Raw genomic sequence first — 23,520 nt, forward strand, 5'->3', positions numbered from 1 at the left:
TCTAGGGAACAACTTTATCACCGGATGCTCACTAGGATGTCTTAAAAGGGCACTGAATCGCTTTTTTTTTTTTTTTCAATCTCCATTTCTGTTTCGTTTCAGAGATTTACAAACGAGGACCACCTGGCAGTCCATAAACACAAGCATGAGATGACATTGAAATTTGGCCCAGCCCGAACGGACTCGGTCATCATTGCAGGTATCTGCCGCCCCAGAAGCCACATGCCTTGATGTCGCCAGACAGTTAAGATTAATACCAAGGACCAGATGTCCTGGGAGCTACACTCCCCTTCTCCCACTAAGAGCCCTGACGTGGTCTGCATTTAATCAGGAAATGGAGCACTAAAAGCTCCTAAGTTTCTGCCCTCCACCCTGGTCTTGAGTAGAAAATTGGGTTCTGTGGTTTTGGGGGGGGTAGGTGTGCTGACGTTTTACCTTTAGCTCTTTTCAGTTTATTCCCTTCTTGCTTTCTTTTTATTAAGACTTTGGAAGATTTACAGACAGGAGGCGCCTTTAACATTTCTCTCTACCCTCTGTGAAAGGGTGAACAAAGCAAGCCGACCTAGCCCAGCTGCTCCTCTTCTACTAGATGTCAGTTTCCCCCAAGCAGGCAAGGTTACCGTTCATCAGTTGAGCTTCCCTTGTGAACTCAGACACCACTGACAGCATGCTTCCAAAGCTCAAGCAAGACATAGTCGGGGATTCTTCTGAGTCCATTTAAGTGACCTGGAACCGCTCACTAGTTGTATTAAATATTGTCTTGCTTAATATGCCATTCTCAAGAGAGCATTCTCAGCAATCACTCTGAAACCATGCAGCAGTTCTCTTGCACCATTTTAGTGAGACAGAACAGTAACAAGCAAAGTGGGCTTTCTCTATGGACACCATGTGGAGCTCTGACCTAGCCCGAGTTAAGCACACTTACCTCAATATTATCTAAGCTTTAGTTGATGGTTATTATATCAATTAATAACTCAGGTAAGATATTTCTTTTTTAAAAAATATTTATTTATTCCCTTTTGTTGCCCTTGTTTTATTGTTGTAGTCATTATTATTGATGTTGTTGTTGGATAGGACAGAGAAATGGAGAGAGGAGGGGAAGACGGGGAGAGAAAGACACCTGCAGGCCTGTTTTACCACTTGTGAAGCGACTCCCCTGAAGGTGGGGAGCTGGTGGCTTGAATTGGGATCCTTACACCTATCCTTGTGCTTTGCACCATGTGCGCTTAACCCACTGTGCTACCGCCCTACTCCTAAGATAAAATATTTCTAAATGCCACTGGCCACAATGATACTAATGATACTTAAGATGTAATTATGGCAGGGGGGTAGCTCAGTCTTGGAGCCTAGAACTTGGAAGCATGATGTCCTGGGTTTGATCCTGAGCACTGGAGTGATGCTCTGATTTTCTCTGGTTTGTTAGCTCTCTCTCTCTTTGTCTTTCTCTTTGTCATCAAATAAACAAATCTTAAAAAAGAGAGAAGGCAAGGAAGATCCATGTCTCTCCCTCCATCTCTCCTCCCCTCCTTCCTTTCCTTCTTCCCTCCCTCCTTTCATTCATTCATCCCTTTCTTTTTTCTTTCTTGTTGATGAAAATGGGGAGAGGGAGGGAGAGAACCAGAGCATCACTCTGGAATATTTGATGCCGGGGATTCAACTCAGGTCCTCATGTTGGACTTTTCATCACTGTCCTGTGCACCACCTCCCAAGTTGCAACTCTCCATCCATATTTCTTTTTAAAAATTTTTTTTGTTATCTTTATTTAATGGATAGAGACAGCCAGAAATCAAGAGAGAAGGGGGTAATAGGGAGGGAGAGAAACAGAGAGACGCCTGCAGCACTGCTTCACCACTTGCAAAGCTTTCCCTTTGCAGGAGGGGACTGGGTGCTCCAACCCGGGTCCTTGAGAATTTTAACAGTGCGCTCCGCCAGGTGCGCCACTGCCAGGCCCCTCCATCCATATTTCTGTGTATAAAGAAAAAGACTTATACCACTCACCTATTAAAGATGATGAATTTACCTTCTTCACCTCATCTTGCACAGAGCTTGAAGAAATCGTGTTAAGTGAGATGAGCCAGAAAGAGAAGGATGAATATGGGATGATCGCACTCATAGACAGAAGTTGAGACATAAGAAGAGAAAAAGGAAAGATACGGTAGAACTTAGACTACAGTTGGTTTAGTGCACCAAAGTAAAGGACGCTGGGGGTGGGGGCGGGGGACTTTCAGGTCCTGGTGCACAGTGGTGAAGGAGAAAAATGTTTTGCAGAAAAATGAGAATTTTTTTTTTTGCTTTTTTATTTTTTATTTATTTATTTTCCCTTCTGTTGCCCTTATTTTTCTTTTTTAAAATTTATTGTTGTAGTTATTATTGTTGTTGATGATGATGATGTCATCATTGTTAGATAGGACAGAGAGAAATGGAGAGAGGACAGGAAGACAGAGAGGGGGAGAGAAAGATAGACACCCACAGACCTGCTTCACCGCCTGTGAAGTGATTCCTCTGCAGGTGGGGAGCTGGGGGCTCGAACTGATATCCTTACATCGGTCCTTGCGCTTTGCGTCACGTGTGCTTAACCCACTGCACTACTGCCTGACTCCCGAAAAATGAGAAATTTTACACATATATCAACAATTGCATTTACTATAAACCACTGACCCCCCCCCCATAATTTTTTTTAATTTTTATTTTTCCTTCTAGGGTCATTGCTGGGGCTTGGTGCCTGTACTACAAATCCAATTTTTCCCATTTTTGTTGCCCTTGTTGTTATTGTTATTATTGTCATTGCTGCCATTGTTGTTGGATGGGACAGAGAGAAATAAAGAGAGATCTTTTCTTTGCCATTTTAAGGCCCAGCTTGTGTTCTAGTTCTTTTTTTTTTTCCCCTCCAGGGTTATTGCTGGGCTCGGTGCCTGCACCATGAATCCACCGCTCCTGGAGGCCATTTTTTTTTTCCCCTTTTGTTGCCCTTGTTGTAGCTTCGTTGTGGTTATTATTATTGCCCTTGTTGACGCAATTCGTTGTTGGATAGGACAGAGAGAAATGGAGAGAGGAGGGGAAGACAGAGAAGGGGAGAGAAAGACACCTGCAGACCTGCTTCACCGCCTGTGAAGCGACTCCCCTGCAGGTGGGGAGCCGGGGGCTCGAACCGGGATCCTTACACCGGTCCCTGCGCTTTGCGCCACATGCGCTTAACCCACTGCACCACCGCCCGACCCCCGTGTTTTAGTTCTTAAAATCTTCCATATCTACTGTCATTAATTTGCCTTTAATTTCTTTTTTTTTAATAATTTTTTTATTTATTTATTTTCCTTTTTGTTGCCCTTGTTGTTTAACGTTGTGGTTATTAATGTTGTTGTTGGATAGGACAGAGAGAAATGGAGAGAGGAGGGGAAGACAGAGAGGAGGAGAGAAAGACAGACACCTGCAGACCTTGCTTCACGGCTTGTGAAGCGACTCCCCTGCAGGTGGGGAACCGGGGGCTTGAACTGGGATCCTTATGCAGGTCCTGGCAATTTGCGCCACATGCACTTAACCCGCTGCGCCACCGCCTGACTCCCTTGCCTTTAATTTCTAATATATAACATGCACATGACACCTATTTTTGTTTCCTTGGATATTACATATGTTTATTAGTTTTATTTTCTCAGCTAGAAAATTTCTCTTAATTCTTTAGGGTAAGAATTACCCTGTATTCCTGTCCTATTCCCCTCCCAAATATACATGCCACTGTATGCATGTAGCACCCAGACACACAGAAAGTACTAAGTAGCTACTTGTTGATTTCTTCAGAAATGAGAGCAAAAATGTAAAGATTTTCTTACCTATTTTTATGGGGTTTGATGTTCCTAAGTCAGAGAAGTTTTTTTTTTTTAACTTTTTATATCTTTGTTATTGGATAGAGACGGATAAATTGAGAGAGGAGGGGGAGGTAGAGAGGGAAAGAGACAGAGAGATACCTGAAGACCTGCTTCACCACTCTTGAAACTTCCCTCCTGCAGGTAAGGACCAGGGGCTTAAACCTGGGTCCTTGCACACTATAATGTGAGTGCTTAACCAGGTGCGCCACCGCTTGGCCTCCAGTCAGAGAAGTTTGTATGAAACTCAGTTCAGAATTCAAAAGGCAGGCAGGGCATATAGCATAATGGTTATACAAAATAACATTCAGGGGGTCAGGCGGTAGTGCAGCGGGTTAATCGCGTGTGGCACAAAGCGCAAGTACTGGTCAAGGATCTCTGTTTGAACCCCTGGCTCCCCACCTGCAGGGAGTCGCTTAATAGGCAATGAAGCAGGTCTGCAGGTGTCTGTCTTTCTCTCCCCCTCTCTGTCTCCCCTGCTCTCTCGATTCCTGTCTGTCCTATCCAACAACAACAGCAGTGACAACAATAATAATGACAACAAGGGCAACAAAACAGGAAAAATGACTTCAAGGAGCAGTGGATTCCAAGTGTGGGCACCCAGCCCCAGCAAAAAAAAACCAACAAACTTTCATGCTTAAGGCTCCCCAGGGTCAATCCCTGGTACAGACAGAAACCACAACTGAACATTACTCTGGAGAAAAAAAAAGGGAGGGGGAGTCAGACGGTAGCACAGCGGGTTAAGTGCACATGGCGCAAAGTGCAAGAACCAGCTTGTAAGGATCCCGGTTCGAACCCCCAGCTCCCCACCTGCAGGGGAGTAGCCTCATAGGCGGTAAAGCAGGTTTGCAGGTGTCTTATCTTTCTCTCCCCCTCTTTGTCTTCCCTTCCTCTCTCCATTTCTCTCTGTCCTGTCTAACGACGACATCAATAACAACAACAACAATGAAAAACAAGGGCTACAAAAGGGAAAATAAATAAATAAATATTTAAAAATTTAAAAAAAATTTTTTTAATTTAAAATTTAAAAATTAAAATAAATAAATATTTTTAAAAATTTTTTAAATTTAAAAAATATTTAAAATTTTAAAAAATATTTAAAAATTAAAAAAAAAAATCGTGTGTGTGTGTGTGTCTCTTTACTAAAATACTCCCTGCACATAAAACATGATATTACTTCTACTCACCCAGGGCTGGAGGGAAAGTGGCTTTATCATTGGCCAACCAAAGCTGTCAAAGAACCTTTTAAAACTATTTTGGGAGGTAGTGGCAACTTTTCTAAACACTGTTTCAGAAGAAGCTTTGTTAAAAATAAATTTTTTAAAAATTATTTTAGTTCCATGGAAAAACCCACTGAACTATTCCTAATTGAGCCTGCTGCAAGGTGTGACTTGAACCCACAGTTCTCTTTCTGTCATTCAGTCTCATCATTTGGTAAATGAGATGTACCCTGAGGGTAACTAGCACAACAAGGAAAGCCGCCACAGCAGATTTAGGACTGGAGAATGAGATTCCATTAAAACGGAAAAGCTAGAAAAGCAGGGTGATGAGAGAAAAGCTTACATGCCAAAGTCAAGTTGCTCGAGAAATTTCCATGGAGCCTTCTCTCTCCCAAGGACAGAGGTACTGTGTTGAGGAAAGACTTGCATCGTTCCTGGGAGGATATTTTGGCTGACAAATCTAAATCCTAATATCCTGGTTTCAGGAATTTGCTCTGGGCTCAGGTCTCTGTGAAACGAGCTCTATTGTTTGCAATTTCCTTTTCAAGTTCGTTATCTTGCTATCTAGTTCCTCAGCCCATAGATTTGCCAGGAATCCTTTCAGAAGAAGGTAACAGACCTTTACCTCAGGGACTACTGAAAGACAAGGCACCATTTCTTATTTGGTAGCTTTAGCAGGCATACTGGGCCATCTGGCCCTCAGCTTGTTCTCCTTGTCATATTTTAACATCCATCTGCTTATACCTGCTTACTTCAAACCTAGCAGGGAGTCAGTTTAAAGAAAATATGTCATTGAACTGTACTTGATTTTCAGATCTGAAGGCTTCACAAGCTCCTCCTGGGTGGATGAGTTTGTTTTGTTTGGGAGTGAAAGGTGGTTACGTGAAACACTGTCTGTCTCCCCTCTGCTGGCCCTGAGGCAACAGCACAGACACCCTCTGGTGGCCTAGCACCAGCTTTTACCTACTTAGAGCTCTGTGAAAGCAAATTTGCTCTGACATAGGCATTTTCTGTCTCCCAAGGGAAGAACAAAAATGTGTTCTCTAAATACTCTCAAGTTTAAATTTTAGTTAAAAATTAAACCAGAGATGGTTTTTTTTTTCATATCTACAGATCAAACTCCTACTCCAACTAGATTCCTGAAGAATTGTGAGGAGGTGGGACTCTTCAATGAACTGGCTAGCTCCTTTGAACATGAATTCAAGAAAGCAGCAGATGAAGAGGAAAAAAAGGCAAGAGGCAGGACTTTTACTGAAAAATTAATGGTGTTCAGACCTAGTCATTTCATTATGTTCTGGGGTAGTTTCTTAACTGGGTAAAATGCAGTCATGTGTGTGGCTCATTTGAACTCACATAGTGCTCACTAATCCTAACTATTGATCCAGACCTTTAGAGATCCTGAAGGTTGTTGTTTTGTTGTTGTTGTTGTTTTTTTGTTTTTTCTCATTCCTGTTTTAAATATGTTGAAGGTATTCAAAGAGTTTAGATTATTTGACCAGTTTTACATAAAGCCTTTTTTGTCAAACCACACTCTATTTTTGAGCTCATCAGACTTCTCAGCAGGATTCTTTTTATTCAGTCAACAAATGTTTTTGAATTTTGACTCTGTTTCAGTGTACGTGATGCTTCCCTTTGAATACTGTCAAAGGAGATCAGCCAGGATGATGGAAAACAAACACGAATTCAGGGGTATTTAAAAAAATTGACTTAGTTTTACTTTGAAAAGATTAAGTGTGAACAGAGCTGCAGTGTTCAGATATCTCAAGAGCATTCATATAAAAGAGGAGTTAAAATCTCATTCTGTGTGTCCCAGTGGAAGAAGTAGGACTAGCAGAAGAAAAGGCCTGGTCAACTACGTGGAGGTCACTTAGGATAGATATTGTAGAGGATTAAAATGTTAGGTCCTGCAACCTGGGAAAGGGCACATGAGGTCCTGAGTTCAGTCCCTGGCAACACATGACAGAGTGCTGCTTTGATCCTCTCTCCTTCTCATGAATAATTTTTTAAATATTTGTTTGTTTATGTATGAGAGGTATAGGAATAGAGAGAAAGGACCAGGCATCACTCTGGTACATGTACTGCTAGGGATGGAACTCAGGACCTCATGCTTGAGAGTCCAACCCTTTATTCACTGTGCCACTTCCCAGACCACATAATTTTATTCTTTTAAGTTGAAGGGCCAGGTGGTGGCATATCCAGTTGAGTGTACATGTGTACTCATATGCAAGGACCTGAGTTTAAACCCCCAGTCCCCACCTGCTGAGGGGAAGCTCACAAGCAGTGAAGCAGTGCTGCAGTTGTCTTTCCTTCTCTTCAGCTCTTCCCCTCCCTTCTTAATTTCTCTCTGTCCTATCAAATAATAATTTGAAAGAAAAGGGGAAGAAAAGACCACTAGGAGCAGTGGATTTGTCTTGTGGGCACTGAGTCCCAGTGATAATCCTGAGGCAAGAAAAAGGGGGGGGGAAAGTTGAGATCCCTTCAGGTCCTGAACTGTTATGATATACCCTTTATATTCATCATCCCTAGAGAATTCTTTAGTTTGGAAAACTAGAAGAATAATTCAAGAGCAAAGTCAAAGGAAAGTAATCGCCAGATAGGAGAGAGAGCATAATAACCTTGCAAGCAGAGGACTTCCATGAGTTAGACTGAGCCCTGGCATCACCAGAAGCCAGAACTTGTTGTTTTCACCGGGCTGGCTTCACGGGCGGGTAACAGACGACCAGGGACTCATGGTTGAGCTGTACGCAGTATCTCTTTATTCATGCAGGGCGCAGCACAATCTAAGAGGAGCTAAGCTAAACTCAAGTACTGTAAAACTCACAATGCTGTCTTTATATATACTTGCCAAGTAGGGTGGAAACAGGATGTGACATATAGAGGGTGGAGAGAAAAGTGACTGGTGACAATCAGAGTGTGACAAGGAGAGGATCAGGGTGTGACAAGGAGAGGGGGTGGAGCAAAAACATATCATGAAACAGTGGGGATTGAACCAATGCCCTGGAGGGAGGGTGGTGCTTGTTAACAGCGGTTATGTAAATAGAATGCAGTGTTAAGCAGGGGGGATTTAAACCAAATGAAACAGAAGGGGTCTCACGCACACCAACAAGAACTGATCAGTGCTCTGGTTAAAATAAGAAAGAGGGAGTCGGCTGGTAGCATTGCAGGTTAAGCGCACATGGCTCAAAGTGCGAGGACCTGCGTAAAGATTCTGGTTTGAGCCTCCCCGCCTGCAGGGGGTGTCGCCTCACAGGTGGTGAAGCAGGTCTGCAGGTGTCTGTCTTTCTCTGCCCTTCTCTGTCTTCCCCTCCCTCTCCATTTCTCTCTATCCTATCCAATAACGATGACATCAATAACAACAATAATAATAACTACAACAACAAAACAACAAGGGCAACAAAAGGGAATAAATAAATAAATAACAAAGAAAGAAAGAAAGATCAGGCGGGGTGGTAGTGCAGTGGGTTAAGCGCACATGGCGCAAATTGCATGGACTGGTGTAAGGATCCCAGTTCGAGCCCCTGTCTCCCCACCTGCAGGTGGATAGCTTCACAGGCAGTGAAGCAGGTCTGCAGGTGTCTGTCTTTCTTTCCCTCTCTCTATCTACCACTCCATCCTCAGTTTTCTTTGTTCTATCCAACAAAACTCCCAAATTCTTTATTTTTAAGAGAGAGAGCAAGGAAATCAAAACAATACATGATTTTTGCATTAAATGTAAATGATAAGAATACAAGATAAAGTGCCCATCTCATTGGAAGTCCCGTGGCTTTCTATGAACTTTTTATCATGCCCTCTGCCTCCAACTGAACTAAAGTAGTGAAACTCAGAGCTGGCAAAATAATTCACCTCAATAGTATGCCTGTTTCTCCTCTCCTACACAGCTCAGGTTCTAGTCTGGCCTACACTGCTTTGGAGAGAACTGTCTTTCCCTTCTGTCTCTATCTACCTTTAAAAGAGGTGGGGGGAGTCGGGTGGTAGCGCAGCGGGGTAAGTGCAGGTGGCACAAAGTGCAAGGACCGGCATAAGGATCCCGGTTCAAGCCCCCGGTTCCCCACCTGCATGGAGGTCGATTCACAGTGAAGCAGGTCTGCAGGTGTCTATTTTTCTCTCCCCCTCTCTGTCTTCCCTTCCTCTCTCAATTTCTCTCTGTCTTATCCAACAGCAACAGCTATTAACAACAATAACAATAACAACAATAAGAGCAACAAGGGCAAAATGGTCTCCAGGAGCAGTAGACTCATAGTGCAGGCACCAAACCCCAGCAATAACCCAGGAGGCTAAATAAATTAAGATAATAAAAAAAAATAAACTTAAAAAAAAAGAGTGAAAGAGACCACAGCACTGAAGCTTTCTTCAGTGAGGATGGGGGACCAGACTTAAACCTGAGTTGCACGCTATCCTAGTAAGCTGTCTCACTGGTTCAGTAGTTTTACTTTTAGTGAGTGCCAGCTATCATGTCCAGAATTTCACACATCTGCTATTACTGTTGGCTCATTTTTTTTTGTCTTGAGAGAATTGCTGAGGACTCACAGCACATGTTCTACCGACCATGTAGTTCTTATTACTTTCATGTGCTAGATATCAAAACCCAGAGCCTTATGCAAGCAAGGTGGCCACTCTACCACAGAGCTGCCTTCCTGACCCCAGGTGTCATTTTACTTTATAGCTTCCTACCTCATTCCCCCTGTCATTTTTCCCTACACTTAAACAAAGAAATCAGTCAGATTGTTCCACCAGGATGAGGAACTTTAAACCAAACTTTTAATAGGTACACACACACACACACACACACACACACACACACACACACACACACATTAAGCCTCCTTTATAAGCATCAAGTCTTTCCCACTGCCATTTTAGCTTAGTTGACACTTCTGGGAATCATTCATCATTGGTCAGACCTTCACGCATTAGACACCCCTTAGTGTTTCTTCTTGCCTATACAGGGTGGTCTTCACCCCCCTCCCCTTGATGAGAAACACAGGCTCCAGAGAAGCTTGCCTCCAGGAATGTTTAATGGGCCCAACATTTTCCTAAACCACAGCTTTTCTCAGAGGTGCCCATAGAGCCTTTTAAACCTGCAGTCTTATTTACCTAGAGGTCTCTCCTTACCATCCTCTGACTTCAGGGATCTCAGAGTTCACTCAGCTGAGCTCGACATCTTAGCAATGTGCGTGGGGGGGGGGGGAGATGAAAGCAGAAATGAAACCATCTTTACTGTTGCAAATCCCTCTCAGATTTGGAAAGAACCATTGCCACTGTCTCTAAAATAATAGACACCAGATTGTCTTCAGTTTATTGAACTAGGAAATTTTCTAGGGATTGAGGTAGCAGGGGAAGAGTTAGAAACAAGCTCCTCTTTCACCAAAAATCCTAGCATGGGGAAGAATAGAACAAAAGATCTACTTTATGATGAAGTTGAACTTTAGTGCCAGCCTTCCTGTCTCGGTGTGGTTTCAAGGCCTGTCACCTCAGATAGTTGATTGTTCTCTCAAAGCCATTTTCAGCTCCTCAGTTCTCCAGTGTGACTGCATCACGGCCAGTAGAGCACTATCTTTCCTTTCTCTAGTCCTGATCCTAGAACCGAGTTCCAGTTTTCCTTCATTCGTCAAATAACCAGCCTTTCCTTTCTCAGCTATCCCAAAACCCTATCTTCCAAACTTTTCACCTTTACACCCACTTAGTGTGAAGTCACAACCTAGCACAGGGAATTCCACTGAAGAGATCTTTCCTCTCGTTCACAGTAATATAATAGCTGACTTGCCTTTGTTTGCATTTGATCATTGGGTAATTTAATCGCTCTAGTTGGCAGAGGAAGTGTTCACAGCACTCCAGATGTCAATAGAACTGGTTGAGAATAGGCAGGCACTGAATAGGAATCATTTCGTGTGTGTGTGTATGTGTGTGTGTGTGTTGTGTTAGGCAGGGGTAGGTAGCATGATGGTTATGCAAAGAAAAATCTCATGCCTGAAGCTCTGATGTCCCAGGTTCAATCCTCTAAGCCGGAGCTGAGCAGTGCTCTGGTTAAAAAAAAAAAAAGACCGTGTGTGTGTGTGTGTGTGTGTGTGTGTGTGTGTGTGTATACACACATACGTTTGTACCCAATCAACATTATTTTGTACAGAGTTAAATGACATGTTTTTATATGCATTATGTAAGTTGGTGTTTTATTTTCCAGAATCTACATAAGTATTCATCCATGATGAAACATGTATTGTGTCCATAGTTAAAGCACAAGCCCTGAAATTTTTAAATGATTTGACTAGAGCTGTACATAAAACCTAGCTTTTAGGACTGAGGAGATAGTGCAATGGTATATCAAACATTAGATGATTCTGTTTATTGGTCCAGGAGGTTTCACGGGGGTAGAACACCAGACTTGTGTGACGAGATCCCATTTGATCCCTGGCACCACATGTGCCATATGATGCTTTGAATCTTTCTTTTTAATAGTAAAATAAATCTTTAAGGAAAAAAATATATATAGCCAGGGAGATAGCATAATGATTTTGTTAAAGAGTTTCATGCTGAGCCTCCTAGACCCCAGGTTCAATCCCCTGTACCACAATAAGCCAGAGCTGAGCAGTGCTCTGATGAGAAAGGGAAAAGGAGGGAGAGAGAGAGAGAGAGAGAGGCAGGTGCAAGTATGTGTGCATACACACACATACCCTGGTGGTGGTTTTAACTTTATTGTAGATAAAGGGGGCACAGTGGATAAAGCAAGAGGTCTTGAGTTCAAGTACTGGTGTTGCATATGCCAGAATGATACTCTAGTTCTCCTTCTCCTTCTCTCTCATAAATGAATAAAACTTCTTAAAATGAGAGTTATAAATAAATAAAAATAGGGCCAGTTGGTGGCACACGTAGTCATGAACTCACATTACAGTGTGCAAGGATCCAGATTAAAACCTCCAGTCACCACCTACAGAGAAGTGAAGTAGTGCTACAAGTGTCTCTCTCTCCTCCTTCTTCCCTCTCAATTTCTCTTCGCCTCTACCCAAAATAAATAAATAAATAATATTTTTATTTATTTGTTTATTTTTACCAGAGCACCGCTCAGCTCTGGCTTTTGGTGGTATGGGGGACTGAACCTGGGACTGTAGAGCCTCAGGTATGAGAGTCTCGTTGCATAACCATTATGCTATCACCCCCCCCCCCCCCGCCGCTGCCCCTGCTTTCTCTTTAAACAGGCTGCAGCTGGGCCCCTTGACATGTCTCTGCCTTCTACACCAGATGTCAAAATCAAAGAAGAAGAGCCTGTGGAGGTAGACTCATCCCCACCTGACAGTCCTGCCTCTAGCCCTGGCTCCCCACCACTCAAGGAGAAGGTAAAATTCTCTGTCAGGAGTTAACCTAAATGTTATTGATAAGATTAAGTTTTGGTTCATTTGTTGAAAAATAACTTTGGGACAGCATAAATTATTTTAATAAATGTTGACTGCTTCAAAGAGTTGTATGACTGGGAGTTGAGCAGTAGTGCAGCGGGTTAAGCGCAGGTGGCACAAAGTGCAAGGATCCCGGTTCGAGCCCCTGGCTCCCCACCTGCAGGGGAGTGGCTTCACAGGTGGTGAAGCAGGTCTGCAGGTGTCTTTCTCTCCCCCTCTCTGTCTTCCCCTCCTCCATTTCTCTCTGTCCTATCCAACAACGACAACAACAATAAATCGCTGGGGAGCCAGAGACGACCAGAACTGCCCCTGCGGCTCCAGACAGACTATGACCCACATAGTCAACGACTGCCACCTCTCCAGATTCAAAGGAGGTCTCGAAACTTGACATCAGGCTCAACCTGATGCTGTTGACTGGCTACGGAAGAAGGGCAAACGCTAGAAGAAGAATAGCTACAACAATAAAACAACAAGAGCAACAAAAGGGAATAAATAAATATTTTTTAAAAAGCTTTAAAAAAAAGAGTTGTATGACTTAGACCTTTCTTTTCAACAATGTCATTTCTAAGTCTTATCTAGAAGAATAACTAGTGCATATGTACACCAAAAGTAGTATACAAGAATATTCATAGCGGGAGCCGGGCGGTGGCACACATGGCGTAAAGCTTAGTGACTGGCTAAGGATCCCGGTTCAAGCCCTTGGCTCCCCACCTACAGGGGGTCGCTTCACAGGTGCTGAAGCAGGTTTGCAGGTATCTGTCTTTCTCTCCTCCTCTCTCTTGACTTCTCTCTGTCCTATCCAACAACGATGACAGCAATAACGATAATAACAACGATAAACAAGGGCAACAAAAGGGAAAAAATAGCCTCCAGGAGCAGTGGATTTGTAGTGCAGGCACCGAGCACCAGTGATAACCCTGGAGGCCAAAAAAAAAAAAAAAAGAATATTCATAGCAGTTATAGTCACACACAGTAAAAAATCTGGAAGTATGGAGTCAGGCAGTAGCGTAGCAGGTTAAGCACAGGTGGCTCAAAGTGCAAGGACCGGTGTAAGAATCCTGGTTTGAGCCCCCAGCTCCCCACTTGCAGAGGAATTGCTTCAGAAGCAGTGAAGCAGATCTGCAGGTGTCTATCCTTCTCTCCCCCCCCTCTCTTCCCCGCCTCTCTCCATTTCTCTCTGTCCTAACAGCGACATCAATAACAACAACAATAACTGCAACAATTAAAAAAAGGCAACAAAAAAGGGGGAATAAATAAATAAATATTTTTTATAAAATTTGGAAGTAGTGTGCATGTTTTGGTTTAGTCCTATAATGGAATACTGGGAACTGGGCGGGCAGTGGCACACTTGGTTAAGCACACATATCACTATGCTCAAGGACCCAAGTTTGAGCCCCACTCCCCACCTGCAGGAGATATGCTTCACAAGTGGTGAAGCAGGTCTGCAGGTGTCTTTCTCTCCCTCTCTGTCTACCCCACCCCTCTCAATTTCTTTCTGTCCTATCAAATAAAATAGAAGGGAAAAAAGGGAAAAAGTGGCCACCAGGAGCAGTGGATTCATAGCGTCTTGTGCCTGGTACTGGCACCAAGCCCCAGCAACATCCCTGGAGGCAAAAAAGGAATAAAGGGAGTAGGGGAGATGGAATACTGTCAACTGAGATATTGAGTCAGCAGGTCGAAAGCAAGACTTAGATTTTATGAGGCCCCAGGTTCATTCCCTACTTATGCTGGAGCAGTGCCCTAGATTCTCTCCTCTCATAAAACACAATTTTTTATTCATTTATTGGGTAGAGACAGAGAGAAACTGAGATGGAAAGGAAAGATAGAAAAGAGACACCAGAGTGGGAGAGATAGCATAATGGCTATGCACAGACTCATGCCTGAGCCTCCAAAGTCTCAGGTTCAATCCTCCATACCACCATAAGATAGAGCTGAGCAACGTTTCTCTCTCTGCATCTCTCTCTCTCAAAGAAAGAGCTTCCCCCTGCAGGTGGGAAGTGGGGATTTGAACCTGGGCCTTCATGCATGAATGCATGATAACATGTGCTCAATCAAGTAATCAAGTGCACCATCACGCACGCAGTTCCTAGTAAATAGTATTGTTTTTAAATTGTATTTATTTATTTCGTTTTCTTGCCCTTGTTTTTTTTTTATTGTTGTAGTTATTGTTATTGATGTCGTTGTTGGATAGGACAGAGAGAAATGGAGAGAGGAGGGCAAGACGGGGAGAGAGAGAGACACCTGCAGGCCTGCTTCACCACTTGTGAAGTGACTCCCCTTCAGGTGGGGAGCTGGAGGCTCAAACCAGGATCCTTATGCCGGTCCTTGCGCTTTACACCAAGTGCACTTAACCCGCTGTACTCCTACCTGACTCCCATAAATAGTATTTTAACTTAAAAAATGGGGTACTGGGCTGAGGAGACAGCATAATTGTTATGCAAAAGGCTTTCATGCATGAGGCTGTAATAGAGTACTACATGACATTAAAAAGGATAATGACAGCTACATTGATGTGAATGAATCTCACAAATGTTACAGTCAATAACAAGAAATCGTATATGAAAGTACAGTACTTTTAAGTTCAAAAAGATGTAAAACTGTATGATGACAATCAATTTTAGAATAATTTCTTCATGTGAAGGTATAGATTTTGAAGGGACACAGGAAAACTGGAGATGCTAGAAAGTCATTTAGTTATATCCTTTATATTAATGCACTTTACTGTATGTTGTACTTTAATTAAGTGAACAAAAAAAATCATTTTAACTTATAAACTAGACATTAAACAATTTAGGGGCAAAAAAAGCCTTCCCAGAGGGAAGCTTTCTGGTTGCCCAGAAGGAATATATACTGGGATTCTTTTATTTAAAAAAATACATAATTCGTTTATTTGCTCCTTAATTTTGAGAAAGAAAGGGAAGAGTGAGAGAGATAGAGACTGACTAGAATACCACTTGATCATATGTGATGCTAGGGATTGAACTTGGGGCCTCAAACTTGGAAAACATATATATACCCTCTGAGCCACCTCCCAGCAAATAAAAGAAACTTCTTATGAACATATTATTTTGGGGGTCAAGCGGTGACTCACCTGGTTAAGTGCTTACATCATAATGTGCAAGGACCCAGGGTCAAGCCTCTGGTCCCCACCTGCAGGAGGAAAGCTTCACAAGTGGTGCAGCAGGGCTGCAGGTATCTCTGTCCCTCTCTGTCTCCCCCTTCCTCTCAGTTTCTCTGTCTCTGTCCAATAATAAATAAATAGATATTTTAAAAAAGCAAAAACATTATTTTTATAAATGTATTGACATATAGCACATAGTCTGTTATGTAACATAAGTACATAATCTTTAAATACGTATCTCACTGAGTTTTTATGAAATTAACAGCATATATGGCCAGCATCCAGATATTATCAGGGCTGCAGAAGTTCCTTGTGCCTCCTTTAGTTTCTACTGCCCTGCCGATGATTTTTGTTGTCTTTTCTTTTTGGTGCAGAGAATGGAACCCAGAACCTCAGGCATGCAAAGCATGTGCTCTACCACCAAGCTACATCACTGCCTCTACAGTGATTATTAATTTGAATATCAGCTGTGTATAAGGCTAAGGCATCTGTATTTCATTTTGGCTCCTTCCAGACTTGGTTTGAGAACTTCTATAAAACGAAAAATCTGGGGCAAGGTGGTGGCACATCTGGTTAAGTACACACACTACAGTGCGCAAGGACCCAGGTTTAAGCTCCTGTTCCCACCTGTAGGGGGGAAGCTTCACGAGTGGTGAAACAAGGCTGCAGGTGTCTCTCTGTCTCTCTCACTCTCTCCTCAATTTCTTTCTGTCTCTATGCAATGATAAAGATCAAAACTTAAAGAAAAAGAAGAAGATGGGGCTGGGTGGTGGCATACCTGGTTGAGCGCACATGTTACAATGTGCAAGGACCAGGGTTCGAGCCCCCAGCCCCCACCTGCAGGGGGAAAGTTGTGCAAGTGGTACAGCATGCCTGCAGGTGTCTCTCTGTCTCTCTCCCTTTCTGTCTCCCCCTACCTTCTCAATTTCTGGCTGTCTCTATCTAGTAAATATAATTTTTTTTAAAATTAAAGAGAATAAAGAAAAATACTTCTCAAGCCCTATAAACATTACAGTGTCACCAGTCATCAGCAGCAAGGTCCTATGTAGATACTGTCAGTCTAAAAGTCTAACTTGTGAACAGTGGGGAGTAATTTGATTTTTTTTTAAACCAGAGCACTGCTCAGCTCTAGTTTATAGTGGTATGGAGGATTAAACCTGGGACCTTTGTTACCTCAGCCATGAAAGTTTTTATAATATGATGTGATTATTTTTTTTCCTTTTACAATGTCATTATTATTTAGTCTTTCATAGTCCTTTTATAATGGGTCTGTAGAAGATAGGAATTGTCACATCACTAGCCTTTTCCCATTAAGATAAGACGACACTCTGGGGAGTCGGGCAATAGTGCAGCATCGGGATCCAGTTCGATCCCCTGGCTCCCCACCTGCAGGGGAGTCGCTTCACAAGCAGTGAAGCAGGTCTGCTGGTGTCTCTCTTTCTCTCCCCCTCTCTGTCTTCCCCTCCTCTCTCCATCCTATCCAACAACAACATCGATAACTACAACAATAACACAACAAGGGCAACAAAAGGGAATAAATAAATAAATAAGACACTCTGGCATCATGGTTTTTCTTTTTTTTGGCCTCCAGGGTAATGGCTGAGGTGCCTAGACTATAAATCCACTGCTCCTGGTGGCCATTTTCCCCCCATTTTTATTGGATGGGATAGAAATTTAGAGGGGAAGAGAGATAGGGAGAGAGAGACAGAGAGATACATGCAGACCTGCTTCGCTGCTAATGAAGCATCTCCCCTGCAAGTGAGGAGCCAGGGGCTCAAACCTGGATCCTTGTGCAGGTCCTTGCCCATTGTACTATGTGCACTTAACCTGGTGTGCCACTGCCCGATCCCCGGCATCTTGTTTAGAATGAAGCTATCTAGACTGTGGAAATCTTTGAAAACCTCCAAGTTGATATGGTACCACAGTGTTTCTACAGAGATTTCAGGTGACCTTCCAGTTGTCATCTCATTCATTTAGCTACCAGCCCTGAAAGGAAGAATGACCTACTGAGCAGGTAAGTGAGGTATGAGTCCATGATAGAATCAAGTCCTGACTTATAGGAATAACTTTAATGCTCCAGTAAATTTGTACTAGATCTAGAAATACTATGTATTTCCCTTTGAGAAGCCCCTTTAAAGCATCATGTGATCTGTTGGTCTCTTCTCCCCAGGAGGTTGCCCCAAAGCCTGTTGTGATCTCTACCCCTACACCTACCATCGTACGCCCGGGTTCCCTGCCTCTCCACTTGGGCTATGACCCACTCCACCCAACCCTCCCCTCCCCGACTTCCGTCATCACACAGGCTCCACCATCCAACAGGCAACTGGGGTAAGTAAAGAGAGCAAGAAGAACCAGTGAAGTTTGAGCCTGTTTCTTTTTTAGGAAATTATTTGGTAAAGCAGGGAATGTGTGAATACATAAGAAAAGTGGATCACTGAGACTATCTCTCAAAAATACATATTCCCGGGGCCAACAGTGACACACCTTACTGAGCGCACACATTACAGTACAAAGGGCTTGGGTTCAAGCCCCTGGTTCCCACCTGCAGGGGAAAGCTTTTCGAGTGGTGAAGCAGTGTTGCAGATGTCTCTCTCTCTCTCCCTATTCCCTCTTGATTTCTGGCTGTCTCTATACAATAAATAAAGAAAAAAAAATTTTTAAGTTTAAAAAAATACATATTCCTCACCCATAAGCAAAATCACTTGTCTTTTTAGAGGACAGACAAGTATTTGTTTGGGGAAATACTTCCTTAATTTGAAGGTTTAATAGTTCTTCAAACTAAGATTCCTTAGAACTTCAGGAAGTTCATAATGTGGAGACCACAGGAAAGTAGATTTAGTTCTTGACCTCACCATATAAAAGAGCTTATCAAGGCACAGTTGAATAAGGAACTAAAAGTCACTAAGTCATCTTCTCTGTCTTCTGTCCCTCTAACTAATTTTGTTTGTCTACTGTCATGACTCATATACAGATTTTCTAATTAATGGCCTTAAAATTCTGTCCCCAGGTATCCATACAGGATTTAGCCTCATAAAGCTTATTATTTATTTTTCCACTAGGAAAAATACAAAAATATCTTTTTTTCAGGCAAATAGAGCAAAATGTAGAAAGGGGTAAGAGAAATTTGTATTTGGTTATTGTAAGATATGTCAGTTTTGCAGAATGGCAACTTTAAGTCTCCTTTGCCTCGGGCAAAACACAAGTTATAAATGCAGTGAGAAGGATGTTTACTTAATCTAAACTCAGAATAAAATTGACTTCATACTCACTTCAGTGGTATTTGCTTGGTTTGCATGATATAACAATTATGCCATTTTTTTTTCCATCTATAAGGTAAGGTAAGTAGAAGTCTGTGTTTTTTTCCATCTTCATGAGAGTGTTAAGATTTAAAAAGTGTTGTTCAATAGCTTCTGTAGTTATGGAAGACTGGAAAGTATGTTATAATTACAGGAGAAAGATCCATAGGCAAGAGTCTGTATTGTGAGCATTTGCACTCCGTGTTTCCACTAGGTCTCCCACTGGCTCCCTCCCTCTCGTCATGCATCTTGCTAATGGACAGACCATGCCTGTACTGCCAGGGCCTCCAGTACAGATGCCTTCTGTTATATCGGTAAGCTGTGTAGTTGGGGAAGCCAGCCTTCCTAACACACTAGTCCCTCCCTTCCACCTGAATGCTCATAAACACACATAAGCCCCAGGGAAATGTGAGCTCTGGTCTGTATTAGTTGAATGTGGCAGCCTGCCCAAACTCTTCACTAACCTCTGCCAGTCCAGCACATTGGAACACTCAAACAACACTCAACAAAGACTCATCTGGACAACTGGCTCCCGGTCTAGGCATTGATCTTGCCAGCTTGCTGATTGGTTGCTGTCACTTGGCACCTAGCACCTTCCAAATTGCCCATCACTTTCCTCAAAATACAACCCCAAGTCTTCCCATGGAAAATTGTCAGAGAACCGAAGGATTAAATTCCCTGCCCTATGGTGCTCCACGAGGGAAGGTATTTCCCAGGCTGGCCCTGCATCCCTATGGGCAGAGACTGTTGCACAGACTAATTATTCTCTGATGTGCCAGTCTCAAAAACACTTCATTTTGGAATGCCGTTGCCTCATCTAAAGTATTATGTTCCCTTATGGTTTTCCTTTTTTTCTCTTAATCCAGCTGGCCAGACCTGTGTCTATGGTGCCCAACATTCCTGGTATCCCAGGCCCACCAGTTAATAGCAGTGGTTCCATCTCTCCCTCTGGCCACCCTATGCCATCAGAAGCCAAGATGGTGAGTACACCACAGCCTGGGCCAGTGTTAGCCCTTCTTTCAAAAGAGCCTAAATTTTCCAAGTGAGCTGAGGAGAGAGACCTTCTGGGGTTTGCAAAGCCTAAGATAGCTTGTTGTGAGCACTGGAGAAGAAAGAGCTTCAGATTCAGGACTCCATCTCCTCTCTTCCACCTTTAGAGTCTGGTACATAGACCATGGCAAGGAAGAGGCAGCACAGATTGTTTGGAATAGGACACTTGCTGTTTCAGTTCCAGGATGACAGATGGAGGGTAGATGAGTGGGCAGGAGAGCTGGCCAAGAGGTGAATAGCTGCATAACCAGCACCTGGCCAGGTTCCAGGAGAGAGCTTTCAGCTGGGCTCTGTTGCTTCAACAACCCCCACCACCCAACTGTGCCCAGGATGATAGCCAGGGAACAGAGTAGGCACTTTAAGGATCCAGGTGCACATTCTCTCCCTGTCACTATTTTAATTTCTCTGTTAGGGAAAAATTGGTGGGAATTTGTAGCTGTGAGGTCAGTATGAAAATCTAAACAAGAGTAGAGTGTTTCTTACCCTTCATCAAAATCTCACCCTTGACAAACTATTTTTTCGTGTCTTTCCCTGCAGAGACTTAAAGCCACCTTAACCCACCAAGTCTCCTCACTCAACGGGGGCTGTGGAATGGTGGTGGGTACTGCCAGCACCATGGTGACAGCCCGTCCAGAACACAGCCAGATCCTTGTCCAGCACCCTGACGCCCCGTCCCCTGCCCAGCCACAGGTCAGTGCGGTGCTTGGACAGGGAGACCAGCTGCAGCACCATTACTCTTTTTTTTTTTAATATTTATATATTTATTTATTCCCTTTTGTTGCCCTTGTTGTGTTATCATTGTAGTTATTGATGTCATCGTTGTTGGATAGGACAGAGAGCAATGGAGAGAGGAGGGGAAGACAGAGAGGGGAGAGAAAGATAGACACCTGCAGACCTGCTTCACTGCTTGTGAAGTGACTCCTCTGCAGGTGGGGGGCTCAAACTGGGATCCTTAGGTGGGTCCTCCCGGTTTACGCCACGTGTGCTTAACCCACTGCGCTACCACCCGACTCCCACCATTACTCGTTATGGCATAGTTTTTTCCCAAGGAACAGAAAGTTAAAAAGGAAGAATGGAGGGAGTCGAGTTGTAGCACAGCAGGTTAAGAGCACGTGGCACAAAGCACAAGGACCAGCAGAAGGATCCCAGTTCAAGCCTCTGGCTCCCCACCTGCAGGGGAGTCGCTTCACAGGTGGTGAAGCAGGTCTGCAGGTGTCTGTCTTTCTCTCCCCCTCTCTGTCTTCCCCTCCTCCCTCCATTTCTCTCTGTCCTATCCAACAACGACAAAAATCAATAACAACAGCAATAACTACAACAATAAAACAAGGGCAACAAAAGGGAATAAATAAATAAATAATTTTTTTAAAAAAAATTCTAGAAAAAAAAAATGGGCTTCAGCTTTTCTGGCTATCTTCCTGCACTGTGTTTCTTGTTGACAGCAACAAAATACACTATTCTTTATTCATCCTTGTTTTATATTTACATGAATGACACACTGGATATGGCAGAACTGTCACAGGAGATCTCAAGTTTTGTTTCTTGGTTTTTTTCTGTATGTAAATGGCCATATCTACAGAAGCCTCTAAAATGTGACAGAACCTTTCTTCAAGCCGCTTTGTACAAGAGTTGCCACCAGAAGCTTTCCCATATGTTAAGCATTATGGGAGAGGGAAGCCTAACTTGATTAGCTGTTATAGTAAAAAAATAAGATAATAACATATTAATAAAATTTGATGTTACCTGGGGTCAGGCGGTAGTGCAGCACATTAAGCGCATGTGGCGCAAAGCACAGGACCAGCATAAGGATCCAGGTTCGAGCCCCTGGCTCCCCACCTGCAGGGGAGTAGCTTCACAGGTGGTGAAGCAGGTCTGCAGATGTCTGCCTTTCTCTCCTCCTCTCTGTCTTCCCCTCCTCTCTTCATTTCTCTCTGTCCTGTCTAACAACAAACGACATCAACAACAACAATAATAACCACAACAAGGCTACAACAAGGGCAACAAAAGGGGGAAAAATGGCCTCCAGGAGCAGTGGATTCATAGTGCAGGCGCTGAGCCCCAGCAATAACCCTGGAGGCCAAAAAAAAATTTTTTTTTTTTTGCTATTACCATATTAAGATGGTTCACTGAACAAATATTTTAAAAGGATCTTTTTTTTTTTATCAATTTGTATGTTTTTGCCACCAAGGTCATCTCTGGGCTCAGTGTCTGCACAACTCCACTGTTCCTGGTGGCCCTTTTTCTTTCTTTCTGATAAGGGTGAGGGTGGGATAGGAGAGAGAAGGAGAGACACCTGCAGCACTGATCCACTGCTCATGAAGCTTCCCTCTTCAGATGGGAACCAGGGGTTTGAACCCAGATCCTCGCACATAGTGATGTGTGTGCGCCACTGAGTGAGCCACCACCCCACCCCTCCTTAATCTCTCTTTTAAAAAAATTTTTTTTCTATTTATTTATTGAATGGAAACAGCCAGAAATCGAGAGGGAAGGAGGAGATAGACAGAGATACACCTGTAGCCCTGCTTCACCTGCAGCCCTGCTTTACCACTCGCAAAGCTTTCCCCCTGCAGGTGGGGGCCAGGGACTCGAACCCGGGTCCTTTTGCACTGTAACATGTCGCTCAACCGGGTGCACCACCACCTGGCCCCTTCTTTAATCTCTTTTACCAGAGAAATTAAAGTCTTTAAAAAGCCAGAGGACTTCCATTCTTTTCTCAAAGACATCTCAGTTTTAATAAATGTTTAAAGTGAATAGACCTCAGTTTTCATATAGTGTGTGCACTGGACAGGTGACAGCAACCTGAAACTAATTTCTACAGTATACCTTTTGCTCAGCCCCTTTTCCTGATGCCACCACCTGCTTGATCAGTAACCACCACATATCCTAACATTCAGTAGACATACGTTGCTTTAAAGCATGGCCAGCAGCAAAGGCATCATTTGAATTTTCTTGTTGGAAGCTAACCTGCTTACTTCAGAACCCCTGCCCATGCTGGACCCTAGGAAAGCAATGGTCTCCCAATTCACCATATGGTGCCATTTTTCCTCTTGAGAAAATAACATAATTTCTGTTTTATTATTTTATTTTATTTATTACTATTATTATTATTATTGCCTCCAGGGTTATCGCTGGAGCTTGGTGCCAGCACTACGAATCCATTGCTCCTGGAGGCTATTTTTCCCAGTTTGTTGCCCTTGTTATTGTCCTTGTTGTGGTTGTTATTTTTGTTATAACTGTTGTTGTTGGATAGGACAGAGAGAAATGGAGAGAGGAGGGGAAGACAAGAGAGGAGGAGAGAAAGATAGACACCTGCAGACCTGCTTCACCACTTGTGAAGCGACTCTCCTGCAGGTAGGGAGCCGGGGGCTCAAACTGGGATCCTTGTGCCGGTCCTTGTGCTTTCTGTGCATTTAACCTGTTGGACTACCACCCAGGCCCCCATAGTTTTCTTCTTAAAAATACAGCCTACTTGTTTTATTTTAATTGGAGATAACTACAGAAAAAGAGACGAGACGAGAGCACTACTCAGCTCTTGCTTATGGGAGTGTGGGAAAGATTGAACCTGGGAACTTAGAGCTCAGACATGAAAGAAAG

At 43.2% G+C, this 23,520-nt stretch overlaps 1 protein-coding gene across 5 annotated transcripts in view; it reads left to right on the plus strand.

The window, feature by feature from the left end:
- Positions 1–23,520, plus strand: part of LOC103109263 (cyclic AMP-dependent transcription factor ATF-7) — a 105,901-nt gene that overhangs the window by 67,525 nt on the left and 14,856 nt on the right. For 4 of the 5 annotated variants that reach the window (XM_060195256.1, XM_060195255.1, XM_060195254.1 and 1 more), the window contains 2 exons: positions 103–199; positions 6,191–6,874. In XM_060195256.1, the coding sequence (XP_060051239.1) occupies positions 103–199; positions 6,191–6,396 (303 nt within the window). In that variant the 3' untranslated portion in view covers positions 6,397–6,874. Of the gene's footprint in view, positions 1–102; positions 200–6,190; positions 6,875–12,267; positions 12,406–17,753; positions 17,912–19,093; positions 19,194–19,745; positions 19,860–20,466; positions 20,620–23,520 lie in introns of those variants that run through there. The other variant, XM_060195258.1, reaches the window with a different exon arrangement.

The sequence above is a fragment of the Erinaceus europaeus genome, chromosome 7 (genome assembly GCF_950295315.1).
Source record: "Erinaceus europaeus chromosome 7, mEriEur2.1, whole genome shotgun sequence".
Lineage (NCBI taxonomy): Eukaryota > Metazoa > Chordata > Mammalia > Eulipotyphla > Erinaceidae > Erinaceus > Erinaceus europaeus.